General features: G+C 35.9%; 1 protein-coding gene across 13 annotated transcripts in view; it reads left to right on the top strand.

Annotated features, from left to right (window-relative positions):
• LOC134529870 (voltage-dependent calcium channel type D subunit alpha-1) overlaps positions 1-25854 on the top strand; it is a 406577-nt gene that overhangs the window by 359141 nt on the left and 21582 nt on the right. For 10 of the 13 annotated variants that reach the window (XR_010074727.1, XM_063364400.1, XM_063364404.1 and 7 more), the window contains 2 exons: positions 657-775; positions 8529-8645. Coding sequence is in view for 12 of the 13 variants with exons in the window: in XM_063364400.1 (XP_063220470.1) it covers positions 657-775; positions 8529-8645 (236 nt within the window). In the remaining variant the exon portion in view is untranslated. Of the gene's footprint in view, positions 1-656; positions 776-8528; positions 8646-16989; positions 17031-25854 lie in introns of all 13 variants that reach the window. The other 3 variants (XM_063364408.1, XM_063364407.1, XM_063364409.1) reach the window with 1 other exon arrangement.

The following is a 25854-nucleotide window of genomic DNA, read 5'->3' as shown; positions in this document are numbered from 1 at the left end:
CTTCAGCAAGATCCAAATAGCAGGCATCAGCCTGCCCCATTAGTGACTTCATTGTTAATAGGATCAAGGAAAGTCGTTAATTTAGTAGAAGTAGTCATTCCTGCCCGGAAACCATGTTCATTATTGGATAAATAATTTTTATTTGAAAAATTAAAATTTTGAATACAATTTTTTTTTAATTTTATAAAATCCATTCATTAAAGATATGGATTAATAATTAGAAACATTTTATTTAGAACCATTTTGGTGAATAGGGATTACTTTAGCTATTTTCCATTTATTGTGAAAATCTTGAGATTTTAATGTATAACTAAATAAATGTTTCAAAAGAGGTACTAGTATGTTAGAGCAACCTTTTAGAATGAAATTTGGAATTCCAACAGGACCTGTTGACCTTGAAGATTTGAGGGCCTTGAAACCTCAGAGTACAAGGCTGTCAGAAATGGTAGGTATAGATATTGTGTGAAGGTGTTTGTTGCTGAGGGGTACTCAAGGATTATCATTTGACGTGACATAAAAACTGGAAAATACTGAGCAAATACCTAAACTATATGTGCCACGAAAACAGATGCTCTTACATTTTGTGGTTTGCTTAACTGATTGCGTGGTGTATGGTAAATTCTACTAATTTTCTTTTCTTTTTTTTTTTTTTTTAGGTATCTCAGAACAATTCTATAGATTACTTACCTTATAACTCAATACAACGTGCAGTTACTGAAGGAATGAATCATATAACCAACATAACGAAAAGTGCACTGGGTCCACTTACAGCAAGGTATATATTTAATTGATTTAAATTTTGTACCAGGGTAATAGTTAAAATAATAGTATGTGCATCGCTGTAAGTGTTCATAGAAACCTAATATGGTTATCTACAGTTAGATAAGTTACGCATTTGTGTTATACAAACTTATTTTTTAATGTTAATAATGAAGGTTTTTGAAATATAACTTATCTAAATAAAAATCATGCACAAATTGATATAACACTTGGCACAGGCTGTGTCTAAATTTTTTAAAAAATTGCTATTTATTTTCCGAGAACTATTTTATGACAGCTATTTTAAATCCCTTGCTAACTGCCAGAATGTTAATGTAATAAGCTTTTCAAAGTTACAACCATAATATTGCTACACATGAAGTGATGCAGCAGTAGCAGCTTGGTTTTGAAATGTGATGTACTGTTCAGATAATTGAAAAGTAAATTTTTAGTTTTTTATTAACAGTTTTTGACTGATGCATTATACTATGCAAGTAAATGACATTTAACTGAAAGTCATACAAGCCTTAACTTAAAGAATGCTGTTAAAATTATCTAATTATTTTTTTGTGTGTTGTTTATGAAGCCAAGTGTGATATTTTTTCACCTTCAATGACAATTTTTCAGTTCCAGCTAGTAAAAGGAAAGGTAACATGATCGATTCTACATGTTTTCTGAGTAGCCACTGATCAGCCATATCAGCCATTGTAGTTGTAAATGAAGCTCTTTTGCCACTATTTAAATTTTGTGTAATTATAACTTACATTTGTTCTGCTCACCATTATATTGATGATGCATTTATAAATTTAGTAGCAATTGATAGTCAAAAAATGCCATCCATCCAGAAATTTCCTACAAATTTGGACTCATCAAAAAAAGAAAACTTTTATATATTTCAACTAGATGTCCTCTATAATAGCAGAATATTTATTGAGAAATGTCACATTTAGAAAATTGTTCTTATAGTGGTTTTCTTTCAAATAAAAGAAGAGTAAAACTGTAATTTGCTACAGCTAAAGCCTACTGTTACTTACAACACAAACACTAAAACATGGTTCCCCTGTGTAAGGGGTACTTTCTTCACGATTCGTACCAATCCTTGTTACGTGTTACATTGATAGACCATTATGCATATAATAAATTGCTAAATAGTTTTCATTCACAGTGTTTATATTCATAGAAAATTTTTTTATAAACCATAAATATTATTTGTAGGTTACATTTTTTTTTTCAACATAAAAGGTCAATATCACCTTCTTGTATGTGTAAAACTGTCTCTTTTTTGTCTTTGTATTGGCACTGTTTTGAATGTTTTTTTTTTCTTTAACTGCATTTGCTCATATATGTTTGTCTTTCTATGTTTGTAATTGTACTGCCCATTTGTAAGTATTTATGTTTCTTAGTTTGGCATATCTCAAATTTTTTAGCGTATCCATCAGGATTTATCCATGTTTGTCTCCTTTCCATCTCTCTTAGAATTGGATAGAACTTAGAACTAAGAACTAAGAAACTTAATATTCAATATATTTATATTCTTATCATAAAATCATTTTTTAGCTATGTTTCTTGGCAAACACTTTACATAGGAACCAAAATTTAATAAACCACATTATCTTGAAATGTAGGGCATTGAATGAAATGAGTATGCTATAGAGAAGTTTCACATTATGGTTACATACAAGACAATCTAATAAGTATTTTTATGGGAGAAAATTATAGTCTGTATCAAACAAGATATCTTGAAGCTTGAAATTCTGCCACATTTCAGAAGTAATTCAATAACCTTTATAACGGCACTCCTGAGAACATCAGCAGTATTAAGACGTATAGAGCCAGAAGGAGATGTGGATTTTAATTAATGATCGCTAACAAGACAGTAGTCTTGAAAATATGCAAACATGAAATTTTGCCAAAGACCGCCAAGCATGAAAGACTGATGATAAACCACAATCCTTTAATTACACATGACAAATAATGGGACTGGTTGGAAGATTATGATGAGTTAGTTGGACAAGAAGTCACATGTGCGAACAATGAAGAATTATATAGTTAGATGAAGGAAATGAAAATGTGAATATCAATGCCAACCACAAGATGATCAAAGATGTCTCACATGTGCCTGATTCGTTAAAAAATCTGAAAACTGTTAGTGCTATGGCTCAGAGTGGTTTGCTGATTACATTTTCTTCACAGGGCTGCAAAGTCTATCAGGAAAATGATTGCAAAATTTGTGGAGAGGTAAAGGTGACTGCTCTTGAGTTTGACGGAATTTCCAGACTTGGCATGATTCTCGACGCACTCCTTATGGCATCGTAAGTGAATCCAAATTTCAGACTGCTGAAAAATAGCATGGCCACAGGTATAATATATGCTGCTGGAGTGAAGGAACATTGCATCCCTTGTCTGTGCTCACAGATTTGTGTGAACCAATGGGAAAATCATCTCTGAAGAGTTCCTGTTATCTACTGATATTGTCGCGGGGGGGGGGGGGGGGGGGAATCCCCTGTTGATGTTAAGAGTAATGAATGGTGTCATCGTGTCTAAGGGGCACAGACCCGGCGGAGAGTCTAGCCTCTGGGTGTGACATTGCCCATGTGGGAGAGTGACTCATATCCCCCATAATCACCTAAACCTGGCCCGCTATCAGTGTCGGATACACTAGAGTGGTTAATACAGTGGGCTTGTCAGGCATCCCTTGTGCACACGTGGTTGTGTGAACAAAGTACTCACAGTTCTGATCATAGGGATTTATTCACGCCGAGTTACACACAAATGATACAAATACAAAGATATAATATACTGATACTACAAAAAAAATGCCAACGACAACTCGACTGGTTTAGGTGCGGACCAGGACACCACGTGACTTGGCCTCGAATTTACATTCATCGTTACGTTTCCAACGTTCAATGGAGAACTTAAATCATTAAATAAAACAGTCTACCACACGGAAAAATATGTAGAAATAAGTTACAGGCGCGGATGTTAAGAGATCAGAGATACAAGTCTTAGAGGTGCGGCGTATGTTAAGAGATCAGAGATGCAAGTCTTGGAGGTGCGGCGGATGTTAAGAGATCAGAGATGCAAGTCTCGGAGGTGCGGCGTATGTTAAGAGATCAGAGATGCAAGTGTTGGAGGTGCGGCGGATGTTAAGAGATCAGAGATGCAAGTCTCGGAGGTGCGGCGGATTTTAAGAGATCAGAGATGCAAGTGTTGGAGGTGCGGCGGATGTTAAGAGATCAGAGATGCAAGTCTCGGAGGTGCGGCGGATGTTAAGAGATCAGAGATGCAAGTCTCGGAGGTGCGGCGGATGTTAAGAGATCAGAGATGCAAGTCTTGGAGGTGCGGCGGATGTTAAGAGATCAGAGATGCAAGTCTTGGAGGTGCGGCGGATGTTAAGAGATCAGAGATGCAAGTCTTGGAGGTGCGGCGGATGTTAAGAGATCAGAGATGCAAGTGTTGGAGGTGCGGCGGATGTTAAGAGATCAGAGATGCAAGTCTCGGAGGTGCGGCGTATGTTAAGAGATCAGAGATGCAAGTCTCGGAGGTGCGGCGGATGTTAAGAGATCAGAGATGCAAGTCTTGGAGGTGCGGCGGATGTTAAGAGATCAGAGATGCAAGTGTTGGAGGTGCGGCGGATGTTAAGAGATCAGAGATGCAAGTCTTGGAGGTGCGGCGGATGTTAAGAGATCAGAGATGCAAGTGTTGGAGGTGCGGCGGATGTTAAGAGATCAGAGATGCAAGTCTCGGAGGTGCGGCGTATGTTAAGAGATCAGAGATGCAAGTCTCGGAGGTGCGGCGGATGTTAAGAGATCAGAGATGCAAGTGTTGGAGGTGCGGCGGATGTTAAGAGATCAGAGATGCAAGTCTTGGAGGTGCGGCGGATGTTAAGAGATCAGAGATGCAAGTGTTGGAGGTGCGGCGGATGTTAAGAGATCAGAGATGCAAGTCTCGGAGGTGCGGCGTATGTTAAGAGATCAGAGATGCAAGTCTCGGAGGTGCGGCGGATGTTAAGAGATCAGAGATGCAAGTGTTGGAGGTGCGGCGGTTGCTTCCTACCAGGGTGGGGTCGACAGAGACTGGAGAGTGGTCCAGATGTCATGGCACCAGGAAGCAGTGAAGTTACCATTAGGGCGTTTATAATTACTTGAAGAAACAAAATAACATAGTGAAACCCCTTCACGCGCTTCATACTGATTTACTATTAACTATTATGTATTAATAACATTTACTTTTCATGTCTTTATTACTTAAGTTCAAATGTAAACTGCTTGCATTAGGGTCCGTTCTGAAAGGGCTATGCATGTCGCTGCTCCGCCTTTATGACATAACCTGGACACACATTCGCGGGTGGGTGGGGGGGGGGGTTGATATAATTAATATAAAAAATGTCAATTAATTGAATTAAGCAATTAGGGGTGAGTGATACTGACTCTAAGCACGCCTCCTGCAGGGCAGTCCAGCACACACGCACACATGCACACATTGGCAGGATGTTTGAGATAGAGGGTGCTGCTGTGAGGAGAAGGGCCTGAAGCGAAGCGAGACATATCAGGCTTGAGAGAGCTTGTAGTCCCGGTCGACGTCACCGCTGACATTCTTAGAAAAACTTTTGCCTTTTTTCTAAGATCAAAAGGGGAAGTTGCTAGAAAATTTATAGAATTTAAGCCCTTATTGGAAAATCAGGCAGGAATGACACTCAAAGCCGTTTATCTGACAACGAGAAGGAATATGTGAATGACACAATGTTGAATATCTTTTAAGACATGTGGTATAAGGCATAGGTAACTGTGAAGTACACTCCAGAACAGAATGGAGGGTCTGAGGGAGCAAATAGAATCATTGTTGAGGAGGCTAGCACTGTGTAGCAAGATGCTGGCCTAGGAAATAAATATTGGGCTGAGGCAGTCAGTACTGCCATCTGCCTTAAAACCAGGTCACCTACCAGCGTAGTGAAAGACAAAACGCCGGAGGAAGCATGGACAGGTGAGTGTGTTAGGATGCAGTGCTTTTATGCACATTCCAAAACAACAGTGCAAGAAGTGTGATCCCAAAAGTGAAAATATGGGTTCTATGTGTTACTGTGAGTATATGAAAGGATAAAGGTTTATAAACCCCAAGACCCCCAAACGAATTCTTAAAGCTCGGGATGTACTTTTCATCGGGATATTATGGGTCAGAAGAAGAAGAAAAGGGAGGCATGGATGTTGGGCTTCTACAGGAAGCTTCAGAATCTGCAATGTCACATGCACATCTAGAAGGATAACCTAAGGATAAAACAGGCGACAAGAAGAATGAATGAGGATATTTTGAAATTACGAAATGCTTGAAGATCAACGGTACCCAATGAGAAAGAGACGCCCGAAGCATTAAATGACATGGTGACATTCCTGATGAGCAAAGTCTGTAGAAGATGCACTTTCAGGTGGTAAAAAGCAAAAACTGGCTGTTAACAATGCAGGAAGAATATATAGTTCATTTCTACTAAAAACTAAATGATGCTTGGGTTTTGATTTTAAATAATTGGGTGTTCAAAGTTAAGCAAGAAATGGATGGTAATGCCTTGTTGACAAAGGATTCACACAAGAATCTGGTATGGATTACGAGGAAATATTGTAACCCATTTTCGGAAGCTCTACAATACAACTGTTGGCATTGGCTTCAGAGATGGATTGGGACATTGACCATCTTGATGTTACAATAGCTTTCCTAAATGGTGACCTTGAGGAAGAAGTGCTCGTGGAACAGCCTGAAGGTTTTGCTGATAATAAAGTATGTCTACTTAGAAAGGCTATATATGGGCTAAAACATCTGGGGTCTGGAACAAAAAGTTGCATAATGTATTGCTTGACAGAAGATACAGAGAGTCTGAATATGAACCATGAATGTATAGCAAGGTTAGTGAGACAGAAATTGATATTGCTTTTTATATTGATGACTTTGTAACTTTTTCCAATAATAAGAAGGAGAAAGCCAGCCTCAAGAAGCAAATAATGAGCTAATTGAAATGCAGAGACTTTGGGGAAGCAAGTCACTGCCTTGGACTAGGAATTCGACGTTCCAGCAACAAGGGAAAGCTCTGTGTGGATTGACATAAATACATGCTTGAAGTGTTGAACAAGTATGGAATGTCAGACTGTAAACCAGCCAGTACACATTTGGATGTGAATCTCAAACTTACCAGGGAGCATGAGAATTGTAATGTTCTAAAATTGCCATATAATTTTTGATAGGTTTGCTTATGAATGTGTACACCCGGCCAGACATTGCACATTCTTGTAATGTGCTTAGTCACTTTAGCACAACATTCAATGAAGAACACTGGACAAGGGACAAACGATTGTTGAGGTACTAGAGAGGTGCCTGGAGCCACTGTCTTGTGTTCAAGAAAACTGGAAACTATTTTGTGGCATTCTTAGATGCGTAGATGCAGATTGGGCCAATGATGAGCAAGACAGGAAGTCATACATTGGCTTTCAATCTATGAGGAGCTGCTGTAATGTGGGAATCAAGGAAGCAACATACAGTAGCCCTATCAAGTGCGGAGACTGAGACATGGCTCTAACAGAAGCCGCTAAGGTAAATGGTTTCCTTAATGGACATGTGTATTACATTATTCAGTACCAAGCAGGGAGCACAGAAGCCAGCGTCACATCATCGTAACTTGGCAGAACTTGTTTAATCAACTGTGATGGGAAACAATAAACCATACACTTATCCACACCATGAGTTACTAAACTACTTGCCTTAGCTGTCACTGCTTACAAAACTCCAAACAATACGTCTGGTTCCTTCTTTACTAGCAGACTGAAGAACAATGATGGAAATGGCAAGTGTAGAGGACAAATATTTGGAGGATTGGGAGCCTGGGTGAGGAAGACGGAAGGGGAGATTTAAAAATAGGATTCCTGTGTTTGTTTATACTTGTTGATTCTAGGAATCATGAACAGTGGTGTTTGAGGATTACCAAGAATTTTCCCCCCTCACTATCATTTTACCATGTCAACGCTTCAACAGTCTGCAAAGATTCATGACAATTTTTATCACTACTCTAGCAAATATTATTACTTTTCAGTTCGAAGCATTGCGCCACCTCGAGATGATTTTCGATTGAGCCCCAGTTTTGGCAAGTTTTGCCTGCTGTTATAAAACGATTTGACAGAATTCATTTTTCCTTCCACCCTCTTGCACACCCCTACTTTTTTATTCATGTTTAACTGTTTAAGAACCAATACCATACATGTTAGACTGTATATGATGACGTCAAAATTGCAGAAACCAAGGTGCTTCTTTTAAAATACAGTGAACCAATCTCTACTTGCCACCACTTGGAAGAGTCCATATATTGAGTGTTGATTCATTGTGCAAAATTTAAACTGTTCCTCAGTAAACTTAGATTTTTCTTGGAGATGTTTGTTCGCGGTGTATTGTGATGGAATGGTTCTGAGGCCGAGTCCCAAAAAATGTTGTGATAAGTAAAAAATTCTGGCACTACAAGACTACTAATCAGGTTAATCATTTTGAGGAATATGAAAAATGCAAACAATTTTTTAAATAATTAAGTACTGTTTTTGTAATTTAAAATTATAAAGGTTAAACTATTTTATTTGTGTCACGAATCTATACTTGGACTTGTGGTTTTAATTGTTGAGCATATTATAAAATATATAATACATTTATCTCTAAATCAATATATCCTTATATCTTAGCAACAGAATTCACTATACGCATTTGCAATTTTATTTAAATGTGTTGTATTTCTCGTATAGTGGCATATCAGTTCAAGAAAATGATGGGTACAAAGAAGAAGAAAGTATTCCATTACAATCACTTGTGGTATACAATGGAGATCAAGATAAATCCAATGGACCACATCAAATTTTAGAGTATGTATTATTTGATAAATATTTTCCTTCCATTAATTTTAATCATCCTATTCTTGTATTCTCATAAAATTAAAACCTGAAAGTGTATCAAAAACATTTTTTTATAATTTTTTCAATAACATTTAAATGACTTGCGTATTTTTCTTGTATAATTAGTTTAATAATATCTAATTATGTACACTTTTAAATGTTCTAATAATAATTTGCTTACTGAGCTAAGCAGTGTCATATCTTTGAGGTTTTATATTTTATTGTAAAAAGTTTTAAACAATGAAGTCATTGGAGCACCCTAGTAAAACATTTCTGTCCTTATATTAAAGCAATGATTTCTTATGATTGTAGATTTGTCACATAAGGTCATAGTGAAAACACTAATGACTGTTACCAGTGACTTCAACCATTTGATTATGTTCGCCATCTCATTAACTCCATAATTGATTCATTTTTTCATTTAGTATAGTGAACTTATGTCTGTCACCATCTTTTCCGCAGTCTTGAACATGCCAGCGTGCTGGTATTTGAGGTACTTGTCATTTGCTAGTGTGTGCTGGTTCAAGACCCATCATGGTGCTTACATTTATGGCTAGAGTAATCTGCTTCGACTTTTATTGCCCTGGGCCTACAATAAATGGTCAATGATTTTACAGAACTATAAAAAAATACTGTTATGTGATTGTAAAGTTTGCTTTATAGTTTTAAAATAATAAATATTTAAGCAGGTAAAGTATGTTGGTAGTGTGTTTGTACTTGTTACATGTTAAAAATTCTGATTTTATTATGTACCCTTATAGGTGCTACACCTCCCAATATTTCTGTGTAGCCAAGTACTTCCACATTTCTGACTGTAGAAAATTTGCAGGGTCCCTTGTTTCGAAACCACTTATTATTGAAACTATGCAATACTGGAAAAAAAATTATGATTGATACAAGCTCTCTCTAGCCAGAAATACAGGGAATGGTGAATGATGCAATCACACTATTATCAGACAACCCATAAGATGGTAGATAAAATGACTATAAAATGATGACTGAAACTAGCGGTTATTGCAGATAATAAAAGAAACAATATGGCCGACAAGGCGGCCGATATAATAAAACAGACAAGGCAAAAGGATCAGGTCAAGGTCAATATCACTGTTGAAAGTAATTAGGGTTTTTAAGGCAGTGCCGACACATGGGAAATTCATTGCCCTCAGTCATTGAACTGCGCTCGCTCCACTTGGTAAGTGCTGGACTGGACCCGATATCTGAACTGCGACCGAGCGAGGCGGTGCAGCGTTCAAACAGACTCTCTTTCAGATGGACTGAGTTCCCAGTTCTCGTCCATGCATACTGAGTTTAGTTTTACATTGTTTCGTGAAGTCACTCTAGGCAAATTCTACATTGGTTCCTTGCACTAGGGCATGGCCAACTCCTTCCCCTACTTCCCTGACTTGCCTGACCTCCCTGTTTTCAAAGTGTTTGTCCACCTCTAATGACATTTTAGTCAATGAGACTGAGACATAAAATCAAAATAACTTAAATAAAATCTTAACTACCCACAAATTTAATATTTTTAAATGGTTTATTATATATATATATATATATATATATATATATATATATATATATATATATATATATATATATATATATATATATATATATATATATATATATATAACCAAAGTGAATATAGACAATATACTATCAAAATAATAAATGCAAAATAAACTTTAATATTTTGCTGCAGTTTACAAGATAAATCAACTTATGTAAAATATTTGGTTTAAATACCTTTCACTGATAATATATTATTTAGACAACTTATTTGTTCTGTTCTCTGTAATTTTGGTAATGCCATGTATCATGTTAATAAACTGAACGTGTTTTAACTTGCGTGTTTTCAGCTGTGTTGAACAAATATATTTCAGGTCAGCATCAATGTGCCATTAATAAATTATCAGAATGTAAATTTCAAAAAGTAGATATGATTTTTAATAAAACAAGAAGCTCTATCCGAAGTGGTATTTTATCGTGCCAAATTTAAAAAAAAAAAAATTGTAGAACAATAGTAATTTCATTTTTTATAAATTTTTACAATAACTGTTTGATATTAATAAGGAAGCGTTTTTGTCCAAATATTCAATGAAGTTTTTAAAATTAGAATTTTTGCAAATGCCTCACCATATTTAAATGTATGTATATCCTTATTGGATATAGTCTTCCCAGTATGCCTTTATAGCAGAGTGCTTAAACATTTCACACTCTCAAAGGCGTGCAAGGGGAAGAAGATCAATGTGGAAATAATTTGCTTAGCAGCAGCCTTAGAGAGGGACAGAAATGAATGTTTCAATGACACTTGGTTATATAGATTATAGAGCATTCGGATGTTTGTGAAGAATTTTCTGTTTGAAAATTGGGATTATTTCTCTGGTCGTGGTGTTTGATTGTTGTCACAGAAACATGTAGTGCAGACAAACATGCTTTTGGTGTAAAAATAAGGGATTTTCAAATGATGCTCATGTTAAATCAGTTTTTTATTTTATTTTAGATACATGTTAACATTTTTGCTTTATGCCAATAGGATTAGTGGAGAACATTTTATAAAATATGATAGTTGTTCTGAAAACATTCAGGCTTGAAGTAGGACTTAAAACCACAACCCCAGAGTAAGGATTCACACCACCAAGGCTGCCACTTAATTTATTAAATATTATAAAACTTCAGTCCACAACTACACTGACAAAAAAATAATGGTCCAAGTTGGACTTTGTAATACATTGTAGAGTTGTAATCATGTTCAATATACAAAATGGCCTCCAGAGTGCGTAATTGTGATGCCACCATGATGATAGTGATGTTTTAATCAAGCATATGCAGAGGATGAGTCAGTCAACATGTGACGGAAATTCACGGAACACACAATACACCTTGAAGAAACCTTAAGCATCATTACCAGCACTTGACAGAGTTTGACAGGGAAATCAACTTGCTGGTACTTGGACCATTCAGGTGTTTCGGTGGCCCGATGCTGGAATCAGTGGCTATGATAGGGCCTCTGTGCACATGAGTGAGGGTGTTCCCCAAACATCGTACATTCCCATTTTATCGGCCCCTTCCATACTAGTGCAGTTTGTGGACTGTCATCCCGACTACAGGTTGGCCACTACATGTGTGAGCTACCACAGTCAAGAGGCATGTATTAATGCTGAGTGACATCACAAGATGTTTACTCTGCATTTATTCCGATGACCTGATGGTCATGCATGCGGTGGTGCTGAGGGGGAGGGCAGACAGACATGCTGTCATCACCATAGAGTATGGTTTATGGACATCTGCAAGGTGGTACAGTGGTACATCGGTAATGTAATGGTACAGTCCGCAAACAAGAGAATGGTAGTCTGCATGCTGCACGAGTCATTGAGTCATTTGTCATGTCTCGAGGTACTCCCAAAGCCAGCAAGTTCTCCCAAGCTGTCCCTGATAGAAAACGTATGGGTTCAGCTCATTACACCCTCCTTTGGGTGTGTGCAAGTCATATCCACGCCAGGTTTAACATAAACACAAGAGCGCAGGATTAGACATTCACAAAATTTGAACCAGAACTTCCTTCTGATAGGAAAAGGCTCCACCTGATCAAAGTTATCTAAAAATAATAACATTAAATCCTTATTTTGAAAATATTAACCAACTCGAGTGTTGAAATAATAAAAAAAAAATATATCTTGCAAGTCAGACCTCCAGCTAGCTCTAATTGGTCCAAAGACAAAACACTGCACATAAACTGGGAGCAAATAGTGTTCACTACCTGATACACACTTTTAAGGGGAGGGCACGACTTAGGAAATTAATTTCGGGATGAGATTCAATGTATTAGCAGTATATCTTTGGGGTGTTCACCCCTTAAAATAATTAAGCACACTGGCCAGTCAATTTTAAAAAAAAACTCTTTAAAAACGTAAGCACAGTTTGTATGCTGTTATGTTTCACTCTGGACAGCGGTGCAGTGACCCAGGTGGTAGTGTACTTGCTGGTCGCCCAGAAGTCAGATTTAGATTCTCGCTGACGGTCACTTTATTTTTTATAATAATTTTAAAACTTTTTTATTAAATCAACTGATTACAAATATTATTAATTTAAATATAAACAATTTTATTTACATCGTAGACTTCCATTGATGTAGTTCAAAATAGCAAAATGGATTTTTATCTGCAACCATGATAAATTGCAAGACAAGATCACGGACAGAAATTCATGAAATCAATCAAACAGTGGGCCTGGTCACTAACAGTCGGCATCTGTAGACTTCTCATTTATGGATTCGGTGCCCAGCAGATAACGTTAAGTTCCAGAAAGTTAGTAAAAAAGTCATTATGAACAGTGTTGTGTGACCGCAGAAGTACAAGAATTGGAAATAACTGTTGATGAGCTGTGTAAATATTATATGGGTGAGGTTAGTGCTTTGTTGGTCCAATTAATTGTTTGTTGGAAAAGTGGGGATTAAGTTTGAAGTAAATACTGGAGCTGATGTCACAGTCACTTGGTAGGAGTCCAGAGAGCACACAGTTTACTGCTCAGTTCTCTCGCAGGCAGGCACCCTGGCCTGTCCAATATCCCCACACTACACTGCATGTCCCTCTGACTTCACTCCTTGCTGTCCGCTTGCGCTGCGTAGTGTCCCTCGTATCGGCAATCTTAAACAAGTTCTTATTAATTAAATGTTTTTTTTTTTCATCATGCCAGTCTTTAATAACAGATATAATTTGTTTTGCACACTCGTGCGTTGCTGGCACAAAGGAAACGGATCACTTGTCTGGTTCTCCGGTCCGGTCGTGTCGCTTCGCTACTGTCTAATATGGCTCTGAGTTCAAGTGTAAGAGGCAGACAACAGAAACTGGATTGCTGAGTAAACAAAGAATGTTGTCTCAAAAATGTTGTGTGTAAGTTGGAAAACTAGTGAGTCTAGTGAAATAATGTGTTCAAATAACAGATTGAGAATCTAATTAAAAAAACATTTCATTCCTCCTGAAAGTAGGGGAACCGATTTTTCACTTGGTTCCGTAGAATAATTGCCCCTGGTTGGTAGAATGGCAAGGAATGCTAAAACAGCAAGTATGTATTGTGTTCTGATTATTTGCAAGAAATGTAACGTTTATAATAACAATTAACCATTGTAAGGAAAGAGTAAATAAAGTGTTAATACAAAAACATTACAATCAGAGGTATTCTCTTTTATTTTCGTAAGTGTGTAGATTTTTGTTTTTGTATGGGATGGTGAATGAAAGCAGTTTGCATTTAGGTATCTAAATGGGTTTGTAGGTTTCCAAAGATATCATTCACATATTGGTACAAACATTTTGATTTGTTCTCAATTCATGGAATAGTTGTTCCATATTGTGCCATATATCTATGTGTGTTTGTGTGTGTGTGTTTGTTTGTGTGTGTTTGTTTGTGTGTGGGTTTTTTTGTGTGTGTGTGTGTCAAATGGTGAGAGAGGTGAATCTATTGCACCTTAATCTGATCTGGGAAAATTCTGGTCTTGATAGAAAAAAAATTAGAGATTATACAATATTCCATGAGTGTTCTTAAAAGTTTCTTGTGGAGTATTTTAGTTAGTAAGGATCCTTCCTACTGTTTATAGGATACTGAAACTTATAAAAGAGTTATTCCTCATCTAAACTCAAAATTAGGTTATTTTTTTCAACGTTGGTTTGCTTTTAGATTCCGATAACTGGTTCTGGTGTGGGTGCTGCTTGTTTTAGCCGTCTCTGCTGCACTAATGGAACAGCAGTTCATTTCTTTTGAATTTTAAAATTATATTGCCACACAAAAATAGGATGAAGGCATAAAAAAACTGAAACCCTGAAAAACTCTTATATTGTCAGGGATGTGGTATATTTTAAATATCCTTTACTGTCTTAGGCATTTTTTTGTAGGTTTTTACATGAGATGAATGGGCTGCTTACCTTATGTGAGTAGAGTGCCATTAATTAATAAATATGAAATGATATATCAAGCTTATTATGTACTAGATTAAAATTAATTAATATGAGCTGCTATTAAGTAATATAAACTTTTACTTTTGTTTTGTATACATGTAAACTTTGAAATAAAAATGTAATTTGCCAGTGTGATTCAGTTTTGTTTAAGCGGCTTTCAATTACAACTAAAATGTGAAAAATGATCAGTCCATCATCCGGTTTTCTTGGCCTGATTCCAGAAGTTAGCCTAGTGTTGGTTCTCGAGTGTTTTCCAGAATAGCCAGAGCCTAGCGAGGTAAAAGAAGCACTCTGAATTACACAGAATAAATCATTAGACTTGACTGGTTACAGAGGTTTGTTATCTGCCTGACTTTAATTTGTAGAAATAAGCTCATACTGAAATGTACATGTAGATACAATTTCAGCATAGTGGGGGCCCATGCCCGACCAAACATCACTAAGAATAACCCACTCTTTAGACAGCATTCTGACGGAAGTTTCGCATTTGTTTACGTAGCACTTGTTGCTGGAGTGGGCAATGCCCCAAGTTTGTGAAACAAGACTAAGCATGGCTCGATGGTAGCTGGAGCTACACGAGTCTGCGTTAGATATTGCAATTAAGAAAATGTTCCCGGCAGGTGTACATACCGTAAATTAAATTAAACATACACACCATTGTCGGCCAAGCTGGTAAGTTTCTACATGCCAAAACTGACCCAGGGATTTGTGAAGGCCAGGAAAAAAAATGCTTAAAGAAAATTATATTCACCACAGAATCACCAGAATCAGTTACACAAAAGTTGCCGTATCTCCAAAGGATGCTGTCCACTGTAGGTCATGGCCTGTTAAAGTTTGCCGTTAGAATATGGTACACCTCACTGAAAACACTACACTGACAAAACAATAAAACATGCCAAATACTCCTGACATCAAATAAACGTTAATTTGGCACTTGCGTTCTGCCTGGATTATCCATCCTTCCACTTGAAGCAGGCTCTAGATGATGAATAGTGCCACCGCAGGCGAGCTAGCATCAGGCACTTCCAGTAGTGTGCGGGTTGTGGAAACTCACCCAAAATATTTTGGTTGGCGATTCCTTATGTAAACTCGATTCCAAATTGTGATATTCACCCTTAACAAGAGTGTTATATATAAATGATATTTCAACATTTTTTTTAGAAAAACATTTTAATTTTATTACCAATTTAGGAATAGTGTATCATGCTATGGAGTTCTTTGCCGTGTTTACAAACCATCTGTCCAATAAAAAAAAATTATTAAGGGGTGGCATAATTTTATTGTTTATTAATTTTGGTCTTTTGATATTCAGGATATTTAATGCTGTTTTATTGAGAAGTATGACCTAATAAATAAAAATGCCTCTCTTGTTGCATATTTCTAGGCCACACCGTTTTGGCATACATTGTATGCAAACCTTTCAGCAGTGCCTGGGAATTTAGCATCACTTTAGTTTCTTACAATTATTTTTAATAATTTACAGCCAGTAATTGTTTTATAAAATCTCTGACCTTTTGTCTATAACCTCATCTTGCATGCAGCTGTCTGTGTCTGTTCCCTCACTTGCCTTGTGCCACAACCTCATCCACAAACATCACTGCTTTAAAACACCTCATTCTCTACTTCTCGCGTCAGTACAATCAATGTTGTAATGAGTAGTGGAGAAAATAGAGGTCTACCATAATTCAGATGTTTTCTTGTCTAAACTACTTTGTTATTACTTTCCACTGGACTTTCACGTCTATGAACAGCCACCCAAACCTGTCTCGACTAAGAATTTTATAAATTTTCAAACTTGTTTAAAATTCAGGACTATATATGTACTATATTCGCTGTAGATTTTCTCAAAATTATTATTTACAAATTCTAATAAAAGATGTAGAAAATAATTTTTACTAGGAACAATAAATTTACTATGAAATATTCTTAATGTACCTATAAAAAAAATAAACTTGCAATTAACATTGGTCTTTATGTGATAGGAGCTTCATTTTAGTTGCATTTAGATTTTCTGATAGGTACAAATCTTTATCTTTTGTTCTCTTTTCTTGCTGTAAGTATTAATTTATGTTGATAATATGAACACAATTATAGTATAGTTGTCCCTACACTTTACAGTGCCTACCCAATAACCTAATAATATTATTCCAATTGTTTATAATATTGCATTAATATTATTATGAATTTTATTTCTTTGTGTTTCATATGTTTTATTCTGATTACAGTTAGTTTTCAATTGTACTGTATAAATCATCAAAGAAATTTTTTTATGTTAATGACCTTATATATAATTATTTCTAGCAATTTTTAGTATTATTGTTTTTTTTTTGTAAAGTTTACTCTTTGCTCTTGTAAAATTGCAGCAAACTTGGAGGGACCCAGTTCCTACATCCAAACCATTACGGTAAGCTTTGTTTGTGTGCAGGACTTGGTGGCATGCTGTGTGCTGCTAAGAGATCGTGTTACTTTGTTACTTGTTACTTTGACAAACTTGCTTGGGTAAACTATCAACTATAAACTATAAACAGTAACTTGACATCCGGCTCTGAGCTGCTGCATGGTGCTAACTGTGCATTAATGACCGGTTTGCGAGTGTCTCTTCTTACTTACTCAACATATTTTTGTGGCTTTGTATATACATTTCGTGGGCTCTTTTCCTTTCTGTGTGTTTGGTTGTGGAACTGCAGTACTGCATGCGTAGAATAATCTCACACACTCAAAAGATTCACAGAAATTACGAAGATTAGTTTAAGTGTGTCCCAGAAGAATCATGTTCTTTTTCCCAAACTAATGACATTTGAGGAAACTGAAAAAAAGAAAAAAAAGCAAATATATTAGATCTCTTGTTGAGCTTATTTAATGAGAATGCAGCCAAATAAATATAATTAAATTCTGGTCACATAGATTTTATAAGAAATTTTCTTCACTTATTTTTCATTATGTAATCAAGCATCACTGTTATTTAACTATAGCATTGAGTTTTTTTTACAAATATTTATTTTCACACTAAAATATTTTGTGCTAATCTCTAATACTACCAAAGTATTAGAAAATTGGTTATTAATTGCTTTAGTTCAAACCAATTTTTTTTATATCTGATTTAATTCTTGCTTTAATAGTGTAGGACACAGTTTTGCTGATTTTAACATAGAATTACTGCTTTATGATTGCAGATAAAGTATTGAAAAAGAGATTTTTTCTTTAAGTTGATACAATTATGAAGAACACTGGTTAGTAATAGTTCATCCTGAAACAATGTCTGCAATTATTCACTTTATAAAATGCATTTATTATTTACAATAATCAAATATGTTGTGTGTCACTACTTAGTATAGCAATTTTATTTTAAAACACTTGGGGATAAGAAAGTTTTACTTTATATTGTACTGCATTGATTTGGTAGGCATTTAAACTCATTTTTGACAGGCTACCTGGCTCACTGATAATTGCACATTAGTTTTTACTGCTTTGAGAATCATAGTTTGCTACACACTTTCACAAGCCTTGTTTATTGGAATATAACAGCCCAGCTTTTTTCTATTGATTTTTCCCGTGACCTAAGAATAGCTTAGACATATTGTAATAATAATAAAAAATTCAAAATGCACCAGAAACCCTTAAAGCAGTTCTGCAAATGTTCCTTACTGCTGCTTAATATTGTTTTGAAGGCAGCCTTGCACTAGTCTAGCTGTACAGAGAACTCACTCTAATATTGCAGATTTCAGGCAAGTAAATATCTTTAGAATTACTAGACTCAAGAATAACTTGGTCACTGAAACTCTTTACAAAAATCTTTGGTAATATTGACACAATGTAAAAAAATATTGAAAATCTGAAGATTCTGTTAAGTAACCCCAAGAAAGTTTAAATTTTATAATGTGGTATGCAACAGGTACATAATTATAACAATAACACATTTAATGCTAAAAGACTAATAAGAGATGTCAGCAAACTGATTGATTAGTGAAAGGAATCATTACTAGGAATTTCATAACCATTTTCTTAGGATTTGGTGGAAAACCAAAGGATCAGACTTGTATCCTTCCGTATGTGCTTGATACTTGCTACCGCACCACCAAACTTGCTTCACCATGCAAGATTACACTCATTTCCAAAAAAAACTTTTGCAAATCCATTGCACAGCATCAAATGTATCCCACAATGCATGCAACATGCACACATGATCTGCCACAATGTAGTTTGTCCGTCGTCTGTACGTTACTATCAGCATGACGTCTGAGATGTTGACATTATAAATTATATTTGCAAACCTTCTGTATTTCCTCCCAGTTCATTATTTACATTGTGCCACCACAAGCTATAGTAATATGCTTTAGGCATTGAGGTATGATATAATCGCTGCAGGAAGGGATTTATTGCCTATAGCCCAAACAAAATTATTAGAATGACCACAGTGTTTAAAAATACTTATCTTTATAGAAAAAAATTGTATTCGTATCCATTTCAAACTGTTTACCAGAAAATTGATTTTCATTGTTGTGATGAATTAAAACTATCTTCGTTCAATAATGGTTGATGATTGTCTCAATCAGTAATTCTTATGGTTAAATTTGACACAAAAAAGCCGTGAAACATAGTGACTTAACACACTCATTTGGCCACAGACGCTTCTGAAGAAAGCTCGTGTGAATTAACAGTATTATGAATGGTTTGCTGTAGCAGATAATCTTTTTTTATTTCAAAATATCAATGGCATTTGTATAAATTATTTTTGTATTTATAGTATTTTTATAGTCCTTATGTCATAACTGTAAATATATTCATTAATTTGACTACAGTTTCCCCTCCATAATTATAACTAGAGTGTAAACAAATCGTTACTTGAAATACTATAATAGCATTTTTGTGATTGAAATGCATTTTTAATTATATTTCTTACACTAATAATTCATATAGGTAACAATTTTTTTTGTTAACAATGATCTTTAATGTTTTGCTATGAAATAGCACTATTTTTAACACAGTTTATGTAGTTTACATGAGAAACATTACCAAAGTAATTGAAATACATTTTTTAATAAATTTAAATCCACTGTTTGCTAGACTGGAAAAATTGCCACTATTAAAAGTTTTAAAATAAGCGCTTGTTCTATTTTGCAACTACTAGCAAAAGAACAAAAACTATAATCAAGTATTTTGCATATCATTTATCACATGCTAAATGCAAGTTTACACTGTAATTCACTGATCACTATCATTTTCGTAAGCTCTCTGGTGTTCAGTCTATGTTTAACACAGGGAGGGGGTTTTAGATCTGAAACCTGTTTATAATTAAATTATAAATTTGCTTCTGTTGCTACTAATATTTTGCTGCTATATCATAACAGGTAAAATGTGTTTTTTATGTTATGATAGTAATGTTTTTGTCCACTGAATAATAATTCTTTACATACCCATTAAGACTACATGTTCATAAATATGAGACAAAAATTTAAACAGAGAATTATGATATCTACAATGAATGGTCAAAATATTTTCCATGAACCTAGCAGATTTCAGACAAAACTGATATTTAAAAACATTATTTGCCGGTATCAATTTAAAGTGCTTTGGTCATTATTTGTTTAGATGGAACAAACTATTATTTCTATAACAGACTGTTATTGTTCCACACAGTTACATAAGTTGCTCTGAAGCTAAATAAATTTCTTTAATATTTTAAAGCCCTGAACAAATAATAATTTTGACAAAATTGATATGACTTTTGTACACTCAATTTTATGGATACAGGTAAACTATCCAAATTATTGTCTTGAGAATAATTTATTCTTTGTTTTGTATGAATACATATTTATAGTTAGCTTCTACCGCCTGACATTATTGAAACTCACTTTTAAGTGGCAGCAATGTCAGCTTGGTTCAATGTTACCATGTTGCACCAATCCAGACCTCACCGGCTCGCAATGGCCTGAATTGCACATACATAAACACTTGGCTACAAATTAATCAAAAGTTGCAGGTAGTGGGGTGTAAAGTTCTGTCTCTGACTGTTAAATGGCTTGAAACTGTTAATGGTAATACTCAAATAAGATTTGAAATGAAGTTAGGTAATTTATTCTTCTCACATCATCAAAACTTACACGCCCTTTACTAAGTAGATCCGAAAGAAACCACTCTCCCACCTTCGATGATCGCTACTGACAGTTCTGTGCCTTCACGAGATGCTGTCCCTAGCGACTCTGTCGCTTGGGTATGAACATATAGGGGAAATAAATCCCGATGAACCAGTGGAACATCTGGGGCTTGCCAATTATAGTTAAATAACCTGAAAAATACTTTAACAAAGGTTCATGCTTAATCACAGCACGACCCGGCACTCAGACGTGGAATTCTTTCTCCTTGCTGCCGTTCCCGCGTGACCTTTCGGCACAGTACTTGAACAACTACTATCGAGACTGTGTGCAACTGCGTGCCACTCGAGAGAAGTGGCAGGTGCACCACCTCACCAACCAATCACAGCATACCCCTCACAAAAACCTAGCAGTGTCACAATTTCTTAATCCTTGCAACAAGGCTTTTCCTGCAAAATTATAACAAGTCTTTTGACTGACTGGCTGGCATACAGGTGTGATAAAATCACCATCTCTCCTAGGAAAGGACTCCTGCTGACTTTCCCATTATAAGGATACATCCAGAAACTGCCAGAAAGCCTCAGCAGCTTAAAATACATCTGAAAATTCGGCGTAAGCCTGTCGCTCATCTGTCCATCTTTCTTTATATCAGCACAATTAACAATATGCCAGAATTGCAATAAAAACTTTCAAATAAATACCAATGTAAATTATAGGCATAAAAACAATATTTAATGCCATTTAAAGACTGATAAGAGCACATCACAAACACTTACTCCGCAACCAAAGTGAGAACCAATAAAAATATAGTTATTAGGCTTTTCCAAATAAAAATTAAATATAAATAAAAATGAATTACAAGAACATTCCAAACAATAAAATAGATAACTAGGTCCCTTTGACCTGAACTTGCTTAACCAGATGATCCCTCTGAATGATAAAACATATTATTTATTCCTCTAAGAAATACTCGTGAAAGCTGGGGAGGGCAGGATCTTGCAACTGCAGCATGTATTGTTGCTGTAGTGCGATTCCCTGCCAATAAATTTGTCCATACCATCTTTCGGTTATGTAGACACTTTTGTTACAATTCAGGCACCATTGACAGAGCATAGCAATGAAACAAACACTCCCATCTGAACCATTTCAATTTAAACAGTGATTCATTGTAATGTTGTTCTTTCCTCCATATGGTTACAATTGTGGCTTACTGAAAAAACAGAATTTTTTTTCCTCCTCTATTCATATCTGTTACTCTCAAAGTAATATAATTTTGGTGGTGCTCGTATGGTTGGGTTTTCGGCAGATCATTCACCTACCGCTGTAATGATCTGGCGGAAACAAACAGGAATGTTTCATAAATGTGAAACGTAGCCAATTTTTGCATGAGCCGGAGCATTTATCTATTTACTCTCATTTCTCCCCTACCCCATCCCAATTCGTTATGCATTATGTTGTCAGCATTTCGTTACCCATTTATCTATAATGACCTTGATGCCAACAAAAGTTAAAGTTAAATTTATATTTAATTTTTTTTTGTTTAAAGTTTTTCACTGTTCCCTAACAGTGTAGGTAATTCAAAATAACTGCCCTGCAAAAAATTTTAAAAGAAGATTTTTGGTCACATGCAGAAACTAAATATAAACCATAAGACCTCTGATATAACAGTATCCACTCAACCACTTGTTACAAACTGAGTACTCATAAATGGAGTCATACCATGGGTCACATTTCTATAATGTACCAATATTTTCCTAAAATGTAAAAGGAATACCATTTTAGGAAATAAACCACTTTTACTGCATAATTACCCGAAAATATTTTTGGTGGGTGCATAACTGTTCATTTGGCTTTTTTGATATTGCAAATTTTGAGCTTTGTTTCTAAGGGGATCAGCTGAATGAAAATTGATAGCATACATTTAAAAAGTTTGGGATGCCCAAACATTTTCTGGAATTTTATTTACAGAAGGAAAATATCAAAGCAGTATAATTTTTTATTTATGCTTTTTTTTCATTGTAGAAAACAAATATTACATAATTTATGAAAAAAAAAGTTTGGTACACAAGCTATAGGGTTTTACATGACAGCTACACGCAATGATTTTAAAGTTACGGGGCTGCAAGATTATAGCGGGCTACAAGGCAGTGGGTGCTGAATTAATGCTCGTAAATTTTGTTGTCAGCATTTCCCAAAAAACGACACGCAGTGATGCTGATAACCATATCCTTTTATTCACATAATAACAGTCATTTCTTCCACACTCCTTTTCCTCCATTTACTAACTCTCCAAACTAAAGCAGTGCTACCAACTCGGTAGCTACAACTATACCTACGACACAAAATATCTTTATTGCCGATAAAACCTCCCCTCAATAAAATATTTTTATGAAACAAACAATCTTTTCCTAAATTTGTCAAACAGTACACCACCAAGAGGCTTAGTAAAAATATCACCTAGTTGGTCACTGGTATTAACATAGTCCAACCTAATGATGTTTTCAAACAGTTTCTCTTTTACAAAACACTTCTTAATCTTTAGATGTTTGACTCTAGAGTTGTCAGTGGCCATATGTGCCAGCTTTATAGTTGACTGATTATCCTCTAACAGAGTGATGGGACCAACTTCTATTTTAAAATCATGCAACAAGTCTTTTAACCAACAAGCCTCACTGGCAGCTTGACTAAGAGCAACAAATTCTGCCTCAGTGGATGACAGAGCCACTGATTGTTGTTTTTTTGAAAACCAGATAACAGTACAGCCAAAAACCTTAAAGCAATAACCAGTTGTAGACTTACAGTCATCACTGCCTCCCCAGTCACTGTCCACATAGCCTACTACATCATCATTCCTGTTTCCATAGTAATTTAAACACATATTTAAAGTACCCTTGATATATCTAAGAACATTTTGCAGAAGTTTGTAAAGTAAAGTGCTTGCACAGTTCTGATATCTACTTAAGATTGTAACAACAGCACACAAATCAGGTCTTGATCCCATTGCAGCATACATTAAGGATCCAACTAATTTTCTACACTTTGACTATTTCCTCATTTTCTGAGCATTCCTTTTTCAATAACTCAAACTTGAAGTTTCTGTCAATGGGCAAGGACAAAGGTTTGCATTCTGACATACCATACAACTCAAGTAAGTTCTGCAGATACTGTTTCTGACTTATGGTTGTACGATTACTAGCTAAATCCTGCTCGACATCAATACCTAGAAACCTTTTTACACAACCCAGCTCTTTCATTTTGAAGGTGTTACATAGTGCATCTCTAAGATGACTGAGCTCATTTTTACAATTTCCAAAATATAGAATATCATCAACATACACCAACAAAACGTTTTGGTGTTGCCTTTACATTTAGAATAAACACATGCATCTTTGTCAGAACGTACAAAACCCAGTGATGACATTACTTTATCAAATTTAGAGTTCCACAATTTGGGAGCATTTTTAAGGCCATAAATAGACTTATTTAGTTTACCAACAGGATACTCTGAATTTACACCCTCTGGTAATTTCAAATAGAGTTCCTCATCAATTTCACTGTTCAGGAATGCACTGCATACATCCATTTGCTGTACTGGTAAGTTCAGTTTGGTGGCCACACTCATAAACACTCTGAAAGTTTTAAGTTTTGCCACAGGAGCGTACAAGTTATACACATCACATTCTTGCTCGAAACCTCTTGCCACTAGTCTTGCCTTGTATTTAGTTTCCCCAGTTTCAGTCCCCTTTTTTGTGAACACCCATTTTGAACTAACTACTTCTTTTCCTTCTGGCACCTGTGGTAAGGTCGTCCAATTGTTGTTTTCATGTAACTGCTGAAGCTCGGCCTTAATTGCCTCCTTCCAACATTGTGAGTCTTCCCTATTCATTGCCTCTTTGTAACTCTTCGGTACCGCATCAGTTGCTACGAGTCCTAGATCGTACTCTGAGCACCACGCTGGCTTTCTTACACTCCGTCCACTTGCTGTTTTAGGTGGCTTACCTTTGGAGGTTTCTCTGCTTGACACTTCAACTGGTCTCCCCTTTCTTTGGTCTCCTTCAGTCACTGCATCCTCAAAACCTTTAAAGGGAGAAGACATTCCTTCACTTTGTACGTCTTCCTCATCAGTACTGGAATTTGATTTTATTTGTTCATCTTCTTGAGTCAGGTCTAAGCCAATCATTTCAATGTCTTCTACTTCAGTTTCAGTCCTTGTTTCACGTCCCTTTAGTCTCACAAACACCACATCCCTTTTTATTTCAACTTTCTTCTTGTCTTTGAAGTAAATTCGATACCCTTTGGAATCTTCGTAACCAACAAAAACACCTTTCTCTCCTTTTGGGTCCCACTTCAGTCTCTTTTCTTTCGGTATATGGACAAATACCTCTGTTCCAAACACATGAATTAGTTTTGTCAAATGAACATTTTTCCTTTCCCAGACTTGATATGGTGTCTTATTTTCTCGAGCCTTTGAGGTCCTATTTAACACATACACAGCTGTATTTACTGCCTCTGCCCATAGCTGTTTGTTAAGCCCTTTCCCACTGAGCATTGACCTAGCAGCTTCCACTAAGGTGCGAATGTCCCGTTCTGCTCTTCCATTTTGCTCTGGTGTATAAGGTATTGTTGTCTGGTGTTGTATCCCATGGTCCTCAAGCAGCGCTTTCACTTCCTGATTCACAAATTCTTCCCCATTATCACTTCTAAGCACTATCACAGGCAGACCTGTAGCTTTTTCTGAAAACTGTATGTAGTATTTCAGCTTCTGGGACACCTCAGATTTACTCTTGAGAAAGTACACTTGCCGGTAATTTGAGTAGTCATCTTTCAATAGCAGAAAGTATCGAGACCCTCCCACAGACGCTACCTCCATTGGTCCACACACATCAGCATGTACCAATTGCAATGGAGCATCAGTGTGTTGTTTGCTTTCACCAAATGGTAATTTCTTCATTTTTCCCTCCAGACATGCTTCACATGACTCACTGTTGTCTGAGTACTTAATATTGTTTTGATTCAAGACACTTTTCACATAGTCCAGGTTTTGATGACATAAACTTTCATGCCACTCTCTCAACGAGCGTACCACCACTAAGCAGTCTTGTTCCATGATTACGTCCAGAATATACAAATTTCCCT

Source organism: Bacillus rossius, chromosome 2 (assembly GCF_032445375.1).
Source record: "Bacillus rossius redtenbacheri isolate Brsri chromosome 2, Brsri_v3, whole genome shotgun sequence".
Lineage (NCBI taxonomy): Eukaryota > Metazoa > Arthropoda > Insecta > Phasmatodea > Bacillidae > Bacillus > Bacillus rossius.
The sequence above is the reverse complement of the archived record's forward strand: the minus strand, read 5'-3'. Positions and strand labels throughout refer to the sequence as shown.